The sequence below is a fragment of the Dryobates pubescens genome, chromosome 3 (genome assembly GCF_014839835.1).
Source record: "Dryobates pubescens isolate bDryPub1 chromosome 3, bDryPub1.pri, whole genome shotgun sequence".
Taxonomy (NCBI): Eukaryota; Metazoa; Chordata; class Aves; order Piciformes; family Picidae; genus Dryobates; species Dryobates pubescens.
Genome location: NC_071614.1, coordinates 8449519 through 8471330, shown reverse-complemented (window position 1 = coordinate 8471330; position 21812 = coordinate 8449519). Strand labels below are relative to the sequence as shown.

The window sequence follows — 21812 nt, the reverse complement described above, 5'->3', positions numbered from 1 at the left end:
AGATCATTTCAGAAAGTACTCTGCCGAATGTGGGAGTAGTAGCATATATTAGAGCAAGGTCTTTCTCATCAGAAGTTGAAAACATTCAGATGTTGACTAAAAATACTCATGAACAAGGAACTCATAACAGCAAACTAAGCTCAAATAAATGCAGAGCTGCCATCATAGCTCCTTACTTCCAGCATATATTTAAGGCTTAGAGTAAGTTATCAAAAACTCTTCCCTTTTTAAAAATATCATAGAATGGTTTGAGTTGGAAGGGACCTTAAAGATCATCTAGTTCCAAACCCCCTGCCATGGGCAGGCCCATCTCCCACCAGGCCAGGCTGCTCAAAGCCTCATCCAGCCTGGTCTTAAACACTTCAGGGATGAGGCATCCACAACTTCTCTGGGCAACCTGTTCCAGTATAATAAAGAACTTCTTAATGGCCCATCTAAATCTACCCTGCTCTAGTTTAAGACCATTGCCCCTTGCCCTATCACCACATACCCTTACCAGTAGTCCCTCTGCAGCTTTCCTGCAGCACCCTTCAGGTTTTAGGATATAAACCAGAGTAACCAAAGCTACCTTAAAGTGACAGTTGCTAGTTGAAGTGTGCTTTGTCATCCTCCCCTCCCACCAAGGCAGTATTAGTTCAGACAACACTTTTAAAGATTCTTTAAATCAGGATGCAATTGCCAAGAAAACCTACCTACACAATGTATACCTTTGTTAAACTGGGCATCAGTAGCTACCACCAAACACAACAGTTACATTGTCACTTTGAGAATAGGAATGAATGTATCAAAGCTACAATATCCTTTTGGATTCCTTTATTAAAGAAAAAGAAATGTGTAAGGTTGGGAGTGCTTTTGATTTCCTCTAAAGTCATGATTTAACATGACAATAAAGTTGTGCTCTCAACTTTTTTTCTCCTTCAAAAACATAAGTCACCTACACAAGCAAAGATGTTAAAAGTTACAGTACAGAGCACTCTGAACCTATGCTCAGGATTTTCCTACCATCAACAATTTGTTGTACTCCAAGGGTTTCTTTGGCCACACCAACTTTAGCAAGTTGCTGAAAGGTTGATGATGATGAAGAGAATAATGCTCATTAGTGCAGAGGCCTCTCCTTATATCGAAACTATGTATCTTTGTGGGGTTCTATTTTAAATTGGCTATAACCTGGTCTCCCTGCACCAAGAAACCAAAAGCAGCACATGGTCTAACACTACTTGGAAGAATGCAGCAGTGTTCTGTGTTTTCAGATAGGTTAAGGAATGAAGGACAACTAATACAGACACAGTAGAAAGCTCAGCTTAGTTTCTGTGTCTCAGCACTGTTTTGTACATAAATCAGGAGTTTCATTTCCTAACAGCACTACTTCTCTAAGCAAGAACAGCGATGAACACAGAGCCTTCAGGAGGCTCCTAAATTATGTAAATCCTGAACTTGAGAGAACAATCTGTATTTTAACAGGACTCCAAAAATGCAGTAGCAAACCAGTGATCAAGCTCTTAAAATTATAGAGGAGTGGAGGAAATAACAGATGTAACTAAGTTTTGCACAAGGGACAGCTTATTTCTAAAGAGATTAAATACCAATCAACCCAATTTTACATTACAAATTGAATGAAAGACCCAGTGAAGACAGGAGTATTAATAAGAAGACAGCACTTCATGTTCCCTTAAGAAAAACTGCTTAAAAGCAAAGTCATCAAAATATGAGCAGTGAAACTCCCAGTTGTGGAGGCATGTGCATGTACATACATTCTGCTGTACCATGACCAGATCATTGATCAGGCCTCTTTCCCTCTTAAGTGGACATGAAAAACACCATGGGGAAAAAAAATGGTCAAACCAGAAGACAGAACATTTTAATAACTTATCCTGTGCTTCCAGGGCTTCTGCACAGGATACAGCTAACAGCGTCACTGTGCAGCAGTGTGTACAGACTCCAACAAGCACGTTTCCCTGCCACAGAGCTCCACAACTTCTGGAGCTAGATAAACTGCTTACTGCTACACAAAACTCCTGGCAGATTTTACTGCCCTGAACTACTCTTCTGCCTGAAGAAAATGCCCAGCGCTGCTTTCCCTACCCCCATGCATGCTGGCTTTCACCACAAGAGGTTACGTATGGCATCCAGTGATGGCTTTTTCCATGAAGCTAGAAGAGGAAGTCACACTTGAAGAACTGCAGTCAGGCTTGCAGCCTGTTGGAATACAAAGAAAATGGTGCAGTAACAAAACCCCACTGTAGAAGCTTCAGCTTATTCCTTCTCTGACCTTCAGTTCAGGTTATGAACAGGACGGCTCAGACTGTCAGAGGTAGGCAGCCTACACAGAACAGCAAGGACATCCCTTCTCAAAGCTACATCACACTGCTGACAGCTGCAAAATCAGGAATTTAAAACTATCACGGGGATTTAGATGCAGTTCATGTGGGTGTTCATTTATAAGTGACAGAGCCTGGAGAAGATCAATTAAGAAACATCAAAAATTACTCTGAAATTATGAAAATCAATGAGGGGAGCTTTCCATCAAAAGTTGTTAATAGGATGTAGAAACTGAGTCAGCACCAGGCTCTCAAGAAATTACATTATATCAAGGGAGGGAATCTAATCTTTAGCCATAACTAACCTCTTCAGTAGAAGATGGTGAAGACTAGTTTAGTTCCTAAGCCTCAACATGCTGCTGAGGTCTGCACTTACAAGGGCAACACCGAGGATAACTCAGGTTTGCAAGTTCCATAGCTGTTAACAATAGTTGCAACAAAACCAGCTACAACTAAGCCACAACAGAACTCAGCATTCTCCAGATTTTAAACAGCCTGTCTGGTTTTGTTTGCTAGATGCACGTTGAAAGCCTTTCACCCAAGAACCCAGAGATATTTAAGTAACTTCAGCACTCCAAGGATGTGAGCCTTCTGCGTTTATTATTTTTATCCCTGCTGTATTCTCACACAGCTCCTAAGTGTTTCTAAACATTTATAAACAAATTATGTTAATAAGCTATTAAGAATCACCACAGAATTAAGGCAGATTTTTAACACATACTAGCTTTTAAATTGGTGGCATTTTTTTAAGCAGCAGCGCATAAATCTAGCTCGAGGGACAGCGTAAGCTTCATTTTCTTGCATTTTCCTCAACACATGATATGAGGAGATGGAAGTCTGAGCCAGGTGTCTGCCAGAAACCAAATGTGACAAATGTCACTGCAATGCAACTCTGATGAACAGTTCTATTCCAGCTGCTGTCCTGCACAATATTCTGATGAACTGTGGCTTGGAAAACATGGGGGGAAGGCGGGGGCAGGAAAGGCAAACAGCTTTTTCTTAAGTTTCAAATAGTAAGTTAAAGCACTACAGTTAAAGAACCCTATTGTTTCTCTTCTGTGGTACATTTCCAGCTTGGCTCCACGGTCACTTCACCTATGCCACATAACCCACTCAGCTATACTCTTCTCTCTGCACAGGTCTTACTCATAGAAACATCAACCCAAAAAAGAAGTATATCAGATAAAAACACAGGTGAGAGAAAGTCAAACTTGCAACTGCCATTACAATTCATATTTCTGAAAGACTGACCATGTTTTCAACACCTGGGTACTTCACTAACAGCTTTACCACAAGAATGAGATTCAGCAGTCAGATACAAGTATTAGTCAGGTAGCAGTAAAGTCATATTAAAGAAAGAAAAAAATATGTCTGGAAGAGGTAGGGTTGCTGACACTTCTCCCTTCAGCAGTGTGCTCAGTTTCCAGGAGAAGCCTAACTTCCGAAGTCCCACAGAGACTAACAGAGTGAGTAAAATTAAGCAGGCTTAGCAGCCACCTGGGGTAACCCCGGCAAACGGGTGCCTCCGCAAAGGCTGTCACAGCTCCAGAGCACCGACTCAGCGGCCGCCGCCACGGCCCCAGGGAACGCGTCTCGCCTCCCGGATCCGCTCAGCTCAGCTTCACCGGGCAGCAGGGCTGAGAAGGAGCTGCGACAGTGACTCTAGCAGGCCGGGCCGGACCCCTCGCCCCCACGGCTGGGTGAAAGGGAACGGCGGCACCGCCTTCCCCGCGCCGTGTAAACAAGCCGCCCGCCCCACTCCGCTCCCGGCACCGACCTTCCGAAGTGAGGCGGCAGAAAGGCTTCACCAGCTCGGCGAAGCTCAGGTTGTTCTTGCGGGTGAGCTTCTCCGCCTCTTCGCTGCACAGCGCGGCCACCAAGGGCACGAACGAGTCCTGGATGAACTCCTGCACCGACTGCACGCACTGGGCCATCGCCTCCGCCGTCCTGGGGCCCCAGCTGGCCCCGCCACCTTCTTCCGCTCTTCTCCGCCTGGCCCGGCCGGCTTCCCCCTTCCCCGGCCGCCTGCCGCTGCCTCCCTATGACTCCCGCTTCGGCAGCTCACCCCGACGCCGCAGCCACCGAGCGTTCAGCAACCGGCCCGCGCCGCCATGTTGCGCCTGAGCCCCTCGGGTAGCGCCCGCTCCCGGCAGCCCCCGCGCTCGCTCATGTGATTGGCCGAACGGGGCGGGCCGCGCACGGCCGGAAGCCGTTGTGAGGAGGTGGCCAGGTGCGGTCCGGGTGGCTGCGGGGTCCCCCTGTGTTGCGTGGGTTAACGCGGGGAGCTGTCACCAGTGGCTTCCGCCTGGCTGGCGTGGTGGGCAGCTGTCTCTGGGGGTCCTTTGGACGCGGGGAAGTTGTTCTGCAGTGGTGTTTTGGGCACGGTGCTCGCCCTGCAGGCACCGTGGCTCAGTGCCCGGGGTGGCAGCCGCAGTGCCGGGCAGGCCGCTCGCCGCACCGTACACGCCCATACTGGGGCCGGCGTTTCGTCCGGCGGAAGCACTTCACGCACTGCTCCAGTTTGGGTCCCTTTCATAGAGTGGAATACGTGAGGAACAGGCTGCTGCTGCAATGTGGATCGTCTACAGGGTCGAGAGGTCACACTCCTGCCAGCAAACCATCTCCAGCGCTGGCTTCTCTCGCCATGGCTCTGCAGGTCCTGCCAGGAGCCTGCTCCAGCGTGGACTTCCCGTGGGGTCATAGCATCCTTCAGGTATCACTCCTGTTCCATTGTGGGGTCCGCTAAGGGCTGGATACCTGATCCGCTGTGGACCTCTATGGGCTGCAGGGAGACAAAAGTGCTTCACCGTGGTCATTGCCATGGGCTTCAGAGGAATCGCTGCTCCATTGCCCGGAGCATCTTCCTTCCTCACTGACCTTGGTGTCTTCAGAGTTCTCTCACATACTGTCAATCCTCTCTCCAGCTGTAATTGCACTTTCACAGTAACTTTTCCCCCTTTGTAAGTATGGTACTACTGTCACTGATGAGCTTGGCCTTGGCCTGCAGCAGGTCCATCTTGGAGCTAGCTGGCATTGGTTCTGTTGTATGTAGGGGAAAGCTTCTAGCAGCTTCTCACAGAAGCCACCTCTGTAGCTCCCACACCACACACTCCAAAACCTGGCCACACAAGCCAAACAGAATCTTGGAAATAATATCTGATTGTCTTCACTAACAAATTCTGTAATTCAGAAATTAGTGTTCACTCATTCATCTACATCAGCTGGGTCAGCAATTTCCTGTATGAATGAAAAATTAGTTATTAATTCAATGTAGGCAGATAGGAAAAAGTCTTAATATGCCATGCAGCTTGCTATTTTTCAGGAGTGAGTCCTGGAAATGTGATCCAAGGGCTACTAAATATTGCAGAGGAAAAAAAATGTATTTTTTGCTTTGATAGATGTTTAGAACTAGGCAAATGCCACAAACTCAGGCCTGCTAGTCCCTTTCTGGGGGAAGTTTCTTCAGGGGAAAATGCAGTGTGGGTTCACAGAAAACTGCAAATTCACACAAGCATAAACCAATTTATTTCTTACAAATAATTTCCTCTTCAAATTGATCAGGAAAGCAGTGAGTGCTACTGGTCAGGCAATAGTACATGGAAAAGTAATAGAAAAATCTAGGAAGTTAAGTCAGCAGGCAGGGCTTCTGGCTGGCAAAGAAACACTGTAGGGAACAATCACACAAAGCTGGAGATGAAAGGGCAATGCTGCAAGGAAAAAGATCCAAATCTCACTTAACAGGGACAGAGCTTTAATAGTTAGAGGGTAAGTGAAGGGCAGGCAGAAGGGAGGGCTGCAGGGGAATGGTTGATGAATCTTTGGACACCACTGCTACAGATAGGATCAGAACTGAGGCAAACATGAGGAACAGGAAAATCTAAACACCAAAGGAAGTGTTTTAAGTTATTTGGCTTTAGACAGATCATTTTCATACAAGTTGATAACAAAAAATGAATTCCGTGCATTGGTTTTTCTCATTGCCACTTTTCCATCAAAGGAGCATGGAAGCAAAGTAATTTCATAAATTGACAAAAATGTTTTAAACCTGCTCTTAAAATTCTAACCAGTAAAGGTATCTCTGCTTGTATGGCCTGTCTTTTTAACTGAGTTTTCCCTGGGGGAACATCTTTAGTTCCTCAAGGTACAAGCAGGAGTTAGAGATTACACATTGATTTTATAAAACCAGCTTCTTGGCAACACATGCTGTCACCAGGCAGGATGTTTCTACTTCAATTAACCTTACCCAATTACTTAATTTTGTGACTCACTCTAACAAAGGTTAAGACATTAAGGTTCTAGAAAGCTGTACTGAATTAATATCGTTGTCAGAGTTTACTATCCCATCTAACAGCTTTGTTGAAAGCAGGCAAATAGGTGAAGACATTAAGGGAGCTCACTGAAACTGAAATTCACATCTCAGGGCCACTGCAGTGCAGCCTGACAAACGTGCAGGCTCTGGTGTCTCCCTTTTGAGAGTGGGAAACCATGTCAGTGAGCATCAATTTACTTTTATTAACTGGACTTCATCTTTTACATTTTACAACTGATGAGGCCAAGCAGGTCATTTCAGCCCAGCATTGAAGGACTTCCATTGTATGCTCGATAGTTATTAACAATTATTGATAGTAGGACAGAAAACTCAGCCAACCCTTCTAGGAATATTGAGTGAAAGTTCTTTCTGCCTTCCTTTTAGCATATTTATTCCTACTTAATTTGGCTTAATACCTGCATTGTTGTTTTGTGCTGGTGAATAATCCAGAACCCTGATCAGATGTAAACATCCTTTTGCTTCTTGCCAAATACTGTAGCTGAGTGTTGAGCCCTTGTCTGCACCATTAGCACTCCCCTGTCAGTCTAGTACTGAGTTTTAGCTGCTGTTTCACCTTCTTTTGTTTAAACTGTAGATTTCCTTCTATTGTCTCTGCTTTTACTAGGCTTGGATTTTCTTTGGCTTTGTTTGGTAATTGTTGTTGACATATTTGTGATTGCTATCTGCTTCTAACTATTGTCTTTCCTTCCTTTTCCAGAAAGGGGTTTTAATATTTACAATACCGTGGAACACTTACCATGTGATGAAGTCTTCTGACACACTCTGGTTTTTATTAACCCTGTTAAGTTTCTCCTCTAATACATTCTTAGATATTTTTATGTCTTAGTTATTTTTAACCCCCCCCGGAAACTAATCAAGCAGATGTGGACAGTGTATCTGTATATGTGTACCTAAGTATATACACATCTGTAAATGCCTGCTCAGCCCTGAATTTGTGCACATGTAACAGATCCTGGCTGAGCCTGTACTCTGTCTACTCAGTGTCGTTGGTTGTGAGCACCAATCTTCACATCACCACAAGCTTCCAGCCTTGTGAGCATTCTAATCCTTCCCACCACAACCAGGTCTCTGTGTGTGCCATCTACTCAGTACTGGCACATTATTAGTAGTATTTCCTAAGATCTCTAATGCACTTTTAGTGCTGTCTTCATGAGACACCCATTCTCCATACATCAATGATGACAGTGCTGGGTTTATTTTCCCATATTATTGACAGGCACTTAAGGGCTTATGTGGGGGCTTTTATGCCTTTTTAAAAACGCATTTTACTTTTTATCTTCCATGATTTAACGTTTTCCATACATTAGTCATACTTGCATTAAATCAGATTTTAAATGAGTGTGTGATTTACCAGAAAAACCCTGCAGTTTTAGGCCCTGATTGATTTTTTTCTTTTACAACCTTTGCATTTAATTATCTTACAGTGGCAAATGACATTTTATCACATTATGTTATTAATGCAATGATATGCAAAGAAATTAAAACTGGGTACAACTGTGATCTAAATCTCAACCGAGTGACACCAAACATAAGACAGCAGCAGACAAAATTAGAGTTCAGCCAGGGCCATGGGTTTAATATTTCCCTTGTGATTTACTACAAGGAATAACTGACAGAGGAAATTAATTCATTTGATTCTGACTGGCAAGATTTCACATATGCCAGAACACACTTTGTGGTAGTTTCTGTAAGGATGCATATGATTGTCCTGATTTTTGTGGGGGTTTACCTATGATGAGGTACAATTCTTCTTAAATCTGCTTTTATTATTCATTAGTGGAGTAGCATGAGTAAAATAGTCAGCACAGGAAATATCACTGTCCTTCTGTTGTCATTACACATTTGATTTGGCAAGTTAATAACATGACTGTCAAAGCTGTTTGTATGAGATAATCATCACTGTGGAATTTGGGTCCAGAAACTGGTGGTATTTTCCTCCAAAGCCAAGCCTGTGATGGAAATTTCCAAGAAAAGCACTTTGACAGAAGGTTACTAGTTCTACTGCAGGCCAGATGCAAACTGAAAGATGTCAAACTTGCTGATGCTTACATCTTGGAGCTGCCAAATCTACTGCATTTCCCTTTTTACTTCCTACTCAGAAATGGGTGATATTTGAATCACAGAATCATTTTAGATGGAAAATACCTTTAAGATCATCAAGCCCAACCATTCTCTTAACTCTGCCAAGTCTGGTGCTAAACCATGTCCCTCAGCACTGCATCTCTGCCTCTTTTAAACATCCCCAGGGATGGTGACTCCACCACCTTCCTGGGCAGCCTATTCCAGTCCATGACCACTCCTTCACCAAAGAAATATTTTCTAGTATCCACTTAAACCTCCCTTGGTGCAAGCTGAGGCGATTTCCTCCTGTTCCATTACTAGTGGTTAGGGAGAAGAGACCAACGCCCACCTCACCACAACCTCCCTTCGGGTTGCCTAGAGAGCAACAAGGTTGCTCGGCCTCGCCAGAGTAAGGCTAAACAATCCAGAGACATTTCTAGCGTAACATTTCTTACAGAAACACGTTTTGTTGCTTTTTAACAACATCTGAGTTCCTCAAGGCTAGCCCACCTCTCTTGAAGATGCTAGCGTTTCGCGGGTGCGCATTTCAGGGAGCCACCAACAAATCACGCTGCGTTTGTTTGACGTTTTGGGGGCTTAAAAATATTCAGGGTCACGCCTACCTCCTGGAGACCCCCAGCCCCTTCCCCACCCCACCGCCCCCTGCTTTTAGGGAAGTGAACTCCTGTTAAAAAACAGTGTGTGTGTGTTTCTGCCGCTTTCCCAGCCCGGGGGAGACTGGCCAGCCGCTTCCCGGGAGCTCTGCCCCGCCGGTGAGGCAGGGCCAGGTGGGGGCGCCGCGGGCTCCCCTCCCGAGTCGGGGCGGTGGCGGTCGGTGCTCGGCGAGGGTTTCCCTGTGGCTCAGTTCGGCTCGGCTCCACTTCACTCCGTTCGGCTTGGCTCGGCTCGGCTCCGCTCTGCCATGGGCTCGGTGCTGTCCCGTACGGCGGCCCCGGTCTCGCCGTCTGCCCTTTCCTTCGAGTGCGCCGTGTGCCTGGAGGTGCTGCACCGGCCCGTCCGCACACCCTGCGGACACCTGTAAGTGCCCGGGGCCGGCGGGACTGCCACCAGCCCGGCCCCACTCAGCCTAGCCCAGGCCCCCCGGGGCTTTTCCCGGGGGAGGCAGGTGGGAAGTCGGGATGTGGGGTCTGGCAATGGGAGAAGTTTGTGGCGCGGACACCAGGGGCTAGGAAAATCCGCCATGAACTGACTGAAAACGATGGGAAATGATCGTGTTTAGTCGGTGCTTTAGGTGTAGATGAGGGTGGAGCCGCAGTCCTGCGTCTGCACGGGGCGATGGACATGGGTAAAGCAGCTCTGGAGCCGCCCGTTTAGCAGTCAGTTACCTCAAGTTGTGTCTGTTTCTCTCCTGAGAAGCGGAGAAGCTGTGACATCTGTGCTCTAGTTTTATTTTACTGTTAAATACTGAGAAATACATCTCGATTCATCCCAGCTAAATTTGTTTGAGGTTAGGATATGCCAGAAGGCCAATCTTGGGATAGCTGCTTTGGGAGAAGGCCATAGCAACTTTAAAGGACAGCAGTTTTAGGGTAAGGTCAGTTATTCTGGACCACTTAAAAGCTCAGTGCATAAACCAGTGGTTCTAGAGTAAGTGTGTGCTTCTGGCTCACATCCCAAGTGAGTAATAGTTGCCTTCACCACAAATTTAACATGAGCCACGACAGAAGTATTGCCCCTAATCTGAATCTTCTCAGATGCTAGCACAGCATAGAAGTCCCACCTGAAATCAGCACAGTGCAATGGATACAGGCGGGAAATGGAGGAACAAATGTGAACCATCTGCTAGTGACTCCCTTTATAAACATGGCACCTGGCACCTGCATCCTCCAAGTGATAACAGCAGTCAGAAGTGTGGTTAAACCACTGTTTAGGATAATTCTAGAAAAAAAGAAAGCCCTAAAAATCTTCCCTTCCTAGCATGTTTCTGAGTCCCTTCTTAGTTTCCAGGACCACTTGTTGGCCCTTGAAGCAACAGTCAACTTTGTCTTTTGTTCCTTTTAAACAGAAATCCAGCTAAGCAGCTGTGCCTTTCCTGCTATTCACCTGGGGAGATTTATATTAATTCCAGGTCACAGATCATGGGAAATGGTGTGCACATATACATGTGTATCTGAAACTGCAGCTGTTCACAGCACCCTGGGTATCTTCAAGAACGCATGTGTCAGCTTTTGTTCGACGTGAGAAGTGTTACACAGCTTCTGACTAGAGATGAAGAGGGGAAAAAACTTTAGCAGTGTTCAGGGTCAATATGCTGAGATGCTCAGGCTTTATTTCATCTGCCTGAACTGCTGTATTTGTTTGTTTGTTTGCCCTGTTTAGATATGGACTGAGCAAATAAAGCAGCGATAGATTGAGTCAAGGGCAGGGCGGTGGTGGTTGTTGAACCTGAAATTCTTGTAAATCATTTTTATAGTCAATAGAACAAATCCCTAACAGCCAAAGGCCCTGTGTGTATGTGCGTGAGTGTAGTTGTTCTTGCCAGACCTTGTATCCTTTATGTTGCCTCTTTTTCCTGCAACTGACAGTTTGAGGGAGAAGGTGAACAAACTGGCAAAGGATGATCTGGTTATTTTGCTCTGTGACATTACAAGGGGAAGGCTGTGGGACAGCACGTGTGACCCTTGGACAGGGTTATTTATAGAAGTCTCTTCCGTTTGTCAAGGAAACAAAGGAACCTTTTCAACCCTGTCTAAAGTACAGGAATAATCCAAGTTAAAACCTGCCTGAGGGCAAACTCTGTGAGTTTATCTTTGGACGGGGAGACGCTGGGTCTTGGCTGTAGTCACTTTGCACTTTGTGTGATGATTTTTACTTCTGTGAAGTACCTGCAAAACATCACCTTCTGTCTGATTTAGGCTTTGATTGTATTTTACATGGCTCTGTGGACCTCTGTATTGAAAAGGTTCCAAAGAAGAGATTACATCTGAAATCCTCCTACAGATCGATCACAGGCTGCTAAGTATGTTAGAAATGGTTCAGAGTGCAGTGGTGGGCTTGGCAAGTTGTTTTATAGTGGCTTTAAGGTTTTGCCTCAGTTTCTACCTCCACTTCTCTGCTGGAGATGCTGTCTACAGAGCAGAGCTGGCAGGGGCAATGTGGACTCATGAGTTAGTCTCTCTGGTGCAAAGGTTAGCATTTTAGCAAGTGGCAAAGCTGGTAGATTTGCACTAAAATGACAGACTAAGTAGAAGCATCTGAGAGATAAGCATGTGATACCTTCTGCTGGGCTGGAGGGTTGGGAGCGGAAGCAGAAGGAAAGGTGGGTAACATTTAGTGTATGGCAGGACTCGATGATTTTAAAGGTCTTTTCCAACCTAAACGATTGTGTGGTTCAACAGCACGGTGTGAGTAGCAGCATCCTAAACTGGCAACAGCATGACCACCAGTTTTTACTGGCGTGAGTGATCTGCCAGCCATGACTCCAGTGATTCGTGGGTTTAGGTGCCTCTTTCCTGGAAGCCACTGCATTTAAATCTCCAGGCAGAACTGGCAAACCAGATGTCCCTGCTCCTTGCCCGTTGGAGTGCAAAGTCAGCAATTTACTTAAGTGATGTTTTCCATTCATGATGTTTTCCATTCATGCAGCTGGGGCTTCAGACATGATTTTGCTCCTGCTGCTTCTGCTGAAAGGCTGAGAGGCTTGGCAGTGGGGCACAAGTGGAAATTTATTGCAGAGGGGCAAAGGCTTTTGCTACCTCCTCGCCTTTATGTCTTTGCCGTCTGTGCACCAGGCTGCACAACGTGCTCACTGCGAGCTGCAGTCTGGCATAACAGTTTCTGCTAGCTCCTCCAAAGCCAGAGGGGCTGTCAGTCAGTCTGCAGCCTTTCCTTTCTCCTTCCTTGCAGCCCCAGGCTCTCCCTCTGCCCTTCAGATCCCTATCTGAACTCGATGGGGAGCCGTAATTTACTCCAAAGGCCATCTCCTGTCCCATTAACACTGGGACTTTGCGGTGGTCTCAGATAGTGAAAGGCAGTAATGTTTTACATCTCTACAGGAAGATTTACCAAAGCTTATCTGTCCTTAACTGACAAAAAACTTTCAAAAGCAGCTGCAGTGACCACTAATTCAATCAGCTTTTATTAGTAAGCGCAGAGAAGTGAAGTGGCTAAGACGTTCCCAGAGGTAGGTGTGCCTTTGCCCAGCCCAAACCCCGAGGTGGCTGGATCAGAGAGCCACTTATCGCACAACAGCCTTGCACTTTTCAGACTGCTGACTTCATCTCGTACTGGAGAATTCTCCTCTTCACAACCGGGATAGTTGTCTCTCATAGGAGTGGCATGGAGTATTCTCCAGTTAATGTGCTCAGGAAGGCTTGCACTAAATTATCAGTATGCATATCTGTGATATCGTCCAGCAGCAATCCTGCAGGAATTAAAGAATCTTTGCTGTGATGGCCGGTTTTCAAATCAAGGACTGGAGGAGGCTTTGCCTGGCCCATGGGAGACGAGTTCCTCGTTTCTTGCTTCTGCTCTGGTATGTTCTCACAGCCATGTGCTTCAGTGCTACCAGGAAGCTCAGCTCGTCTGTTTTCAGATCTCTGCTTAACACAAGTGGGGCTGCAGGACCAACACCCACACTCTTCTGAACAATATATCCTAAGAACAAACATCCTGCAGTGTTACCCTTGGGATGTCATGTGGTGCAAAGTTCTGCTTAATTTATTTTATACCCTGCCTTATTTGAAGCAGGGAGGGGGGAGGATTGTCACATTTGGTTTTGTTTCTTTCTCTGTGTAGATTCTGTCATTCCTGTATTTCTGCAAGTTTAAAGAATAATGCGTGGACATGCCCTTACTGCCGTGCTTATCTGCCTTCTGAAGGAATTCCAGCCACTGATATTGCCAAGAAGATGGAGAGCACATTCCAGAATTGCACAGAATGTGAAACACAGGTTTGCAGCCTTGAACACAAGCTACTAAATAATTCCTCTATCCACACACAAGAGTAACTCAATATATTAAGATCCCTTTTTTAAAGGCATGTCTAAACAGAGAAACTCCAGCAGCATGATGATGGAAAGATAGGGTTTTGTGATTTATCAGGTTCCCTACCTAAAAGAGCTCTAAAACACCTTGCCAGTGCCAGAGAAAACATTAAGCTCAAGCCTAAACCTATGGGAGCTGAATCTTCTCAATTCCCTACCTTGGCTTTGGTGAGAGAACAGGGTGGTGTTCTCTTGTGGTGGAGAGCAGGGCATGTAGGAATAGGAAAAGAGGTTAACCAAGAGTGAATTTAAATATTGAATTTAAATACTTGACTATGAAAACTTGTGTAAACCCAAGCATTTTCTCCTGTGTTTGTGAGATTTACTCTGTGCCTCTTTCTGTATAATGAGCATTCTTCAGTCCTGCTCTCCCCTCATATTTCATACCTGTGTTGTTTTGTGGGAGGAAATTGTACAGTTTAGATCTGGCTCCCTCTTATTTTTTCCTCTGAATAGATTCACATCTAGCTTTTATAATTTCTCCTGTCTTGCTAACTGTAAAGCAATACCCTTAAATCTTTCTTGCCTAGCAGCAGCAGTGTTACAATAAAATAAGGACAAGCAAGTGTATATGTGAACTTTAGAAAGACTGTTATTTGCAGCCTTGTGGGGAATTACAGAGAACATAAAATAACAGCAGGAAAAAAAAGAAGTTTATTTGTGGTTAACACTATTAGTTCTTTACCTTTTTACTGTTTGGAAAAGATGTGCTTAAAAGCAATAATGAAACACATGAACTGCACCACCTTGATATTAACAGCAGCTAAATACTGAATTTAAAGTCTGGGTTGATTTTTAAATAAGGTTCTGCAGAAGGAACCCAACTGTACCAGGGGTGCTCAGAAGTGCTGAGCTACATGTGGCTTAGCTAGGTTTCTCAGAACTTGGCAGAGCTGAAGTAGTGCTTTTTGCTGTCCAGTGGCAGTGACCTGGTTATGGCTATCTGCAGGGGTTTGTCATCTCTCTTATGGCCACAGAGAGTGTTGGCTGTGTTTCTGGAGTAAAGCCATCCGTGAGGCCTCTAAGATAGGTTGAGAAGGAGAGTGGTTTTAAAGCATTCTAGCATCAAGATACTTTTGTATGTTGTATGTGGTACCTGGCAGACTACCCCGACAGGTGCTCCTGTGTTGTCTCAGTCACGCCACTGCATGGATTGCTTTGTTAGGATAAACTTCACTTCATCTGCAGTTTTGACTTGAGAAGCAGAAATTGCAATTAAGAGACTGCAGCCTGAGCATTTTCATTCTGCTGCATCTGCAGTCAGGGTGATCGTTGCAGTGGAGCCATAGCACAGACAGCTGAGACAGGATAGCATTAAATCTCTTCCCAGGATTCACCAGAACCAGTCAACAATGTTTAAAGGTTAAGAATATAGAACAAACTACAAGTAATATTAATGTATCTGCACTGTTTCTGTGCAAATATGTGTGCAAATATTCCTTCTTAGTGGGGGAGGGAAAGCTTGGGCCTTTCTCTCTCAACCCACCACAAAATAATATTTTAATATCTCAACATGGTGGCTTCATATCATTTCAATTCTTTCTTGTCATAAAAATTCCTCATGATTGTACTTCATCAGGTTTGTGATATGGAGGTTCTGACCTGGAGGAAATGGTGTGGCCAGTAGCAGCAATATAAACCCCAAATTTTATCTTTAATGAATCTGTGAAAAAGTTTTGCTGATGACTTCACTGAGCCCTCCCATTGGATCATTTTGGTTTTTAACAGAGTTGCTCTAGGTCTTCACTATTAAAAACAGAGCAAGGTGTGAACTGGCAGGGTCTCCCTCCCCAAACTAGAAATGTTTCCCTTTTGCCTCCCAGATTTCATTCCAAAATATTAAAAGCCAGCATAAGGGACAAATAAAATAACCATGAACCAGGAATCATTTCACTCCAATTGGCTTTGTTTTCATAAGTTGAATGTTGTTATAGAATGCATTAGAGCAATACTGAGCCAGTAACAAGGAACTGAGCTGGTAGTAGGAGATGCACCTGTTTCCCTGGGTATAGCCATGAAGTTGTAATAAGGCTTTGAAGTGAGCATGAATGTGTCATTGTGTAAAACATATCAAGCTGCTCCTTCTTATTCCTTAGGTTTGCTTGAGTCAAATGAGAGCTCACTTAAGAACATGTGAGAAATACATAGAAAACTATGGACCTATACAGGAGCCTGGAGATGCTGCAACAAGGTAGACCTTGGTGATTATGACATTGCAAAAGCACTTTTGAGTTTGTTATCCTGACAGAGTGAAGTCAAACTGATAGAAGAATTTTCTGACTTCCCCCCCACCACCACCCCCTTTTCAGTTGACACTTGTTTCTGTCTCAGAATTCAGCATGAATCCTTTACTGAGCAGATTGCTTGCTCAGAAGACCTTTCTCCTTCTCAGCCATTCTTCTTTTCATGCTCAGAAAAACATGAACATTTACACAGGCACATTTGAAAGCTGCACTAACCTTGAGAGCAGAGTTTCCACTGTGCAACAAGAGCATGCTCTGTGCTGAAAACTAAATAGGAATCCTCTGCAAGAAAGTGTCGATGCTTAATGAGGGCTCCTGAGAATTGGTAGTTTGGTCACGCATGCTCCAAGTGAATCAGAGCATTTAAATGATGCTTTTATCAAATGCCTGTAGTGATTGTGTTCAGTATTTTCATCCATTCTTCTCTAAGGTCATGGTTATGTTAAGAGTGCTTTTCTGGATCAATATCCTGACGTGCTGGCACGGTTCCATGCGGTGCTTGCTGTATCCATTAGCAAGGTGACCTTTTGCCAGCACAGCATAGATCACACACAGGTACATGTCATACACCCATGCTGCATATTAGCTGTGGCAAAAGAAGTTCCTAATGACATCTGGCCAGAGAAATCCAAATACTCCTTTTATTGCTTGTAGTACTAAAGATGTATCTGTTCTATCTGCACCCACTAACTATATGCTGCCTTCTATTCCCAGGTATTCCTGTCCTTACTGCCAGTGCCAAGTAGCTGAGGATGAGCTAATGGATCACTGTCTAACTTACCACAGATTGGAAAGGAGAGCAGTGGTATTGTACATAAGTATACATTTTACTTAATTCATATGTTAAACTGATGAATTTTAGCAGGCATTACTGACAGGAGATAACAAAGACAAAATACCTTAAGTGATTGGTTTTAACAGTGGAGAAAGAAGGTGCCCATAGCCACATCTTATCCCCATGTGTATATATGCACAAAATATTTAAAATCTTAGCTCTCCTGCCATTGTGGGTGCTGGCAGAAGCACTGAAAATGGTATATATTGTGATGGATACAAGAAGTTACTTACCAGCCAAGACACTGAGCACTTTCAGCTTCAATGACTTGCTTGCTTTTAAATCCCACACGTTATTTCTACTGCCATAACTCAGATTTATGTGCAGTGTTTGCAGTGTATTCTCCTCTGGGGCTTGAGGTTATAATTTGAGAACTGCTTATGTGGCCTTATAGGAGTCTGTCACTGAGGGGGTTAATTATTTCCTTTACGTTAACACCACATAAATGGCTTCATTCTGGAGGTCCACAGAGGCTACAAAGTCTTGCTGTGACCCTATTTATAGGTCTGAGGTCCATAGGTTGTAGACTCAGATCTCAACAAGCATAATTTACTTGCCTGCTTGTTCTTTGCTGAGGCATTTAACATGATTCCCACATCTCACAGAAGAGATGTTTTTGAGAGATGATGGACTGAAGGACTTGTAGGCAAATCAGCCAACACTCCTCCTTTCTGCAGCAGGTAGGATGGGGAAAACTCAGCACTCCATTCCCTTTTACACTGCAGGTTAGTGTTAGTTTTCACCACTTTAACCATGCTTGGGTCAGTTACTGTGGAGCCAGAGCTGTGAATAAATGCAAGGAAGCATTCACTGCTGTCTTCACTCTGAGTTAATGCTTTAACCTGCAACATTTTCCCCACACCTTAGATATATATTTTTTTTGAGATTAGAGTCTGAATTTATTTTGGTGAACTAAAATAATTGTCAGTAATTTTAATCACACCCATCAGTCCATCAGCTCTTATTTTCTCCACTTGAGTCAAATTAATAACCAGCTGTGTTGTGTAGTTGTAGGGCAGAATTAAACCCAAAAACTTAGAAAATCATTAAATCCTTTGCTCAATTCAGAGCTGATCCTGGGAGGCTTGTGAGCAATGTGCATTATCCAGACTCTGTTGCACATTTCTTTGAAACCTAATGTTAAAAAAAAAAGGCGGGGGGGAGGATATTCAGAGCTACATTTGCCTACCAATAATGTAAAAAATATAAGGAGGAACAATGAGAATGTAATTTTTGAAAGTCATCCTGGTTTCATAACTGGTTTAGTTGGTTTGTAAATTGTGCACACTACATCATTAACACAGAGCAAAGAGAGGGAATACGCTGAGAGGTGTGGTTTGTGGTTTAGCTACCGACACTCTGACCCTTCCCTTTAATTCTGAAATGCTTTGGGTAACTGTTTCAGGATTTCAGGAGTATCTGTGATTTGGCATGGGTGTTTCAGCCTTTTCATTTCACACTTAGAATGAACACACAGCCTTTTAGTTCCAAGAAAGACAGAGGATTTACTATGCTGTTCATTGCCCTAAAGTGTCATAAAGCTGGTTTTTAGTCTACACATAGTATAGTTACACATGGTGTAGTCCATAATAATTATCTTTTAGCATACACAGTGTTCTCATGCTGTTGCTTGAAGAAATAAATGTTGCAGCAAGTGCAACTTTTATATTAGAGAACACAGGAAGTAATTAAGCTTTTCTTTTGATGACACTTGTGTTGTAAGCACATAGGGAATTCTTACAAGTTTCTTGTGGCACTTTATTACCCAAATGGTGGCTTCAATGACAGCCAAGTGGCTTATCTGTTATTAGTTTATTATTTGAATGATAACCAAATGGATACTGAGTACATCCTTCCATTTATTTATAGTGTTGTCCAATTTGTTGTTTAACACCTGGGAGAGATCCAAGCTATTTCAGCAGCAATTTTATGAGGCATCTTCAAGTCAGACATATGCTCCATTATGAAGACCACATAGTGAGTAGTGCTACTTGTGAAGTATTTGACTAGTGTTCTTTATGTGTATCTTCTTCAACACGTTTGTCCATCAAGGAGTCATGAAAAGAATTGAGCAGGTAACTGCACCAGAGTCATGAAGAGTGGTAGATGTATACAGAAAGTGCACTGTATGGTACTCAGAGGCATCAACTTATGGTTTCTATCCTCATTTCTGTTGTTGTCCCATGGTGGGACCAGGGAAAGGTCCTCCACTATGTCATTTCTGAATAGGAAGAGGACTGCAGATTTAAACTGGATATTAGAAAGGAATTCTTCACAGTGAGGGTGGTGAGACACTGGAACAGGTTGCACAGGGAGGTTGTGGAGGCCCCCTCCCTGGATGTGTTGAAGTCCAGGTTGGATGAGGCCTTGAGTAATCTGGTCTGGTGGAAGGTGTCCCTGTCAATGCCAGAGACGTTGGAACTGGATGATCTTCAAGGTCCCTTGCAGCCCAAACCATTATACAAATCTATGAACCTGACTCATGTTAATAGATGACGATCCTCAAATGGAAACTTAGGTACTTTAAAAGTTTCAACAACCTCTTTTTATTCTGTGAGAACCCAAGAAGACACAGTTGTACCTCTGAAAGATGCTGCAGCTGTTTGCTAAGTGAACTATACAACAGAAAATGCAGCACAAGCATTAGCATCCTTCTCAAGAATATTAGCTAGTGCTTTCCTGTGTTGATGTTTGGAACCCATCCTGACAAGATGCCAAAGATATAAAACATTTTTGTTTTCAAATGGTGTAAAACTACTGAAGAAAATGATGTCCAAATGGTGGCCAGGGGTGAAGAGCCATCTTAGTCATCTGAACCTATAATTCATGCACATAGAATCAATAAGGTTGGAAGAGACCTCAAGGATCGTCAAGTTCAACCTGTCACCCAACACCTCATGACTACTAAACCATGGCACCAAGTGCCACATCCAATCCCCTCTTGAACACCTCCAGGGACACATGGCAGAAGCAGACCTCTGTATGATAGCACTTTAATGATAGCTGGCATATACAGCTTCAGAAAGCATAGCTAGGACTTCAGTATTTACTTCTATACATGGTGACAGGACATGCATCACCAAATCTGGTTCTCTAACGAAGAACATTAGCATTGTTGGGGTTTGCATATTCACTGAATTGAGCATTTGCCACCCTCATTTATTTCAGGTTTCAGACTGATTTACCTTCCTTTGTGGTACAATGTTTACCACTAAAGAACAGAAAGTTAGGCAGTGAAATTGTTAAACTTTACATAGATGTAAACCCACTGAAACCAGTATTTTGTTCACTGGTAACTGAAGCAGTCAAAATCAGATCTTTAAATTGTTAATTACTACCTTGATAGTCAGTATAATACTCTCCTTTTTTCCTTTCAGGACATAAACAGTGTTGGAGAAGTTCTTGTTGAAAGTGTTCTAGGTGGGTCATTCTTAGACTATGTCCATGTGAATCATCCAAACAGCTCATAAGGACTGCTGCAGAAGAGTGGAGGAACTTTTCCTGCGGATAAACGTGGTCATGAAAATGTTGACTTTTGCACTTAATAACAGTGTGCTAATAGCCTGCTTCTAAGTTTTTGTAAGCATTGTTTTGATTTAAAATTATTAATTTTTTAAAAAATTAAATTTCAGTGTCATTGAAAATACATCATTTTGGGTTGGTTTGGGGTTTTTTTTGTGAGGATAACAGGAAATATTCAGATTCTCCACCAGTCAACAGTCCTGAACTTGCTGCTGGTTCAGCATATACAGATACACTGACTTCAACAGAAGCCTGTTCTGCTTCCTTGCAGCTCTGTTCTGTCTTGTGTAGAAGTCATTGATGATGACAATGCAGTGCTTCAGATCAATAACAAACAACAGCATTTCAGCTGCTACAGCACTAAATAAATTGGAAGCCATTTCTTCCAATTCCCCCTCAAAACAGTCTCAGGCATGCTACCTACTGTCAGAGACTGCAGCAAAGTTTCCATTTGCAAGATAAGACTGGAAATTAGCAAAGCAGGCAAGTGAAAGCTGTCTTGAAAAGACAGCAAGTAGTGAATGTTGTGTTTATTGTAAAAGAGAAACAAAGAAACCTGCCCTCTTGACAGTGTCTTGTGAGCGAACTTGTATCCTTCTACAGCCCTTACAAAAAGTATCTGCAGTTTGGTAGCGTGCAGTGTAACACGGTGTCTTTCCAAGATGCAGTTGGATCTGCAAGAAATGAAAATTCATGGTCATACATAGAGGAAGTGATTAAAGTAGCTTTAGTCCCATGGTAACATGTTAATTAGAAGGACATTGAGGGGCTGGAACTGGTCCAGGGAAGGGCAACAAAGTTGGTAAAGGGTCTGGAAAACGGGAGGAGCGGCTGAGGGAATGGGGTTGTCTAGTTTGGACAAGAGGAGGCTGAAGGGAGACCTCATTGCTCTCTACAGCTCCCTGAAAGGAGGTTGGGGCCAGGTGGGGGTCAGTCTCTTCTCCTTTGTAACAAGAGGAAATGGCCTCAAGTTGTACCAGTGAAGGGTTTGGATATTACAGGAAACCTTTTCACTGAAAAGGTTTTCAAACACTGGAACAGGCTGCCTAGAGAGGTGGCTGAATCCCCATCACTGGAGTGGTTTAAGAGGCAGAGATGTAGTGCTGAGGAGCTTCACCAGACTGGCTAGAGTTAGATAATGGTTGACTAGATGATCTTAAATATATTTTTCAACTAAGATAGTTCTATGATCTAACAAAAGACTTTAGATCCTTACTATTTTTTCATGGAATCAGAAAGTGTCTCCTTCTGGGGCAGAGAAAGATTCACTGTTTCATGTGGCTGAGAAAGTTGTTTCCCTCTTTGACATCTGTCCTTGGGAATGACAACTCCTCAGTCAGAAAAAAAATGGATGCTGCTGCTGGGAGTTGTGGGAGCATTTGAGTGACTGAAAAAAACACACCCCACCCTAGTCTGCCAGAAGAAAGTAGTAAAAAAATGTAGGAAAAGAAAAAAAGCTCCTGGTTTTATGGCTTCCGGCACACCTAAAAAATGGATA

General features: G+C 43.8%; 2 protein-coding genes across 2 annotated transcripts in view; one reads left to right on the top strand and one right to left on the bottom strand.

Moving 5' to 3' along the window:
- The window catches only part of TRAPPC8 (trafficking protein particle complex subunit 8), a 58337-nt gene extending 53987 nt beyond the window's left edge, over positions 1–4350 (bottom strand). The window contains exon 1 of the mRNA XM_054179648.1: positions 4096–4350. Within this exon, the coding sequence (XP_054035623.1) occupies positions 4096–4252 (157 nt within the window). The 5' untranslated portion in view covers positions 4253–4350. The remainder of the gene's footprint in view (positions 1–4095) is intronic.
- Positions 4351–5284: 934 nt separating this feature from the next.
- On the top strand, positions 5285–20354 carry RNF125 (ring finger protein 125). Its single transcript, XM_054180138.1, has 7 exons — positions 5285–5362; positions 9437–9747; positions 13468–13621; positions 15811–15905; positions 16672–16762; positions 18662–18769; positions 20170–20354. The coding sequence occupies exons 1-7, from the start codon at positions 5285–5287 to the stop codon at positions 20260–20262; spliced, it is 930 nt and encodes a 309-aa protein (XP_054036113.1). The 3' UTR covers positions 20263–20354.
- The last annotated feature ends 1458 nt before the right edge of the window (positions 20355–21812 follow it).

Bases quoted from the DNA above. Each gene is read 5' to 3' on its own strand.
- RNF125 (XM_054180138.1), top strand. From the start codon at position 5,285: ATGGTACTACTGTCACTGATGAGCTTGGCCTTGGCCTGCAGCAGGTCC. The intron at 15,906-16,671 runs GTAGACCTTGGT...TTCTATTCCCAG, and splicing joins CCTGGAGATGCTGCAACAAG to GTATTCCTGTCCTTACTGCC. The intron at 16,763-18,661 runs GTATTGTACATA...ATTTATTTATAG, and splicing joins GATTGGAAAGGAGAGCAGTG to TGTTGTCCAATTTGTTGTTT.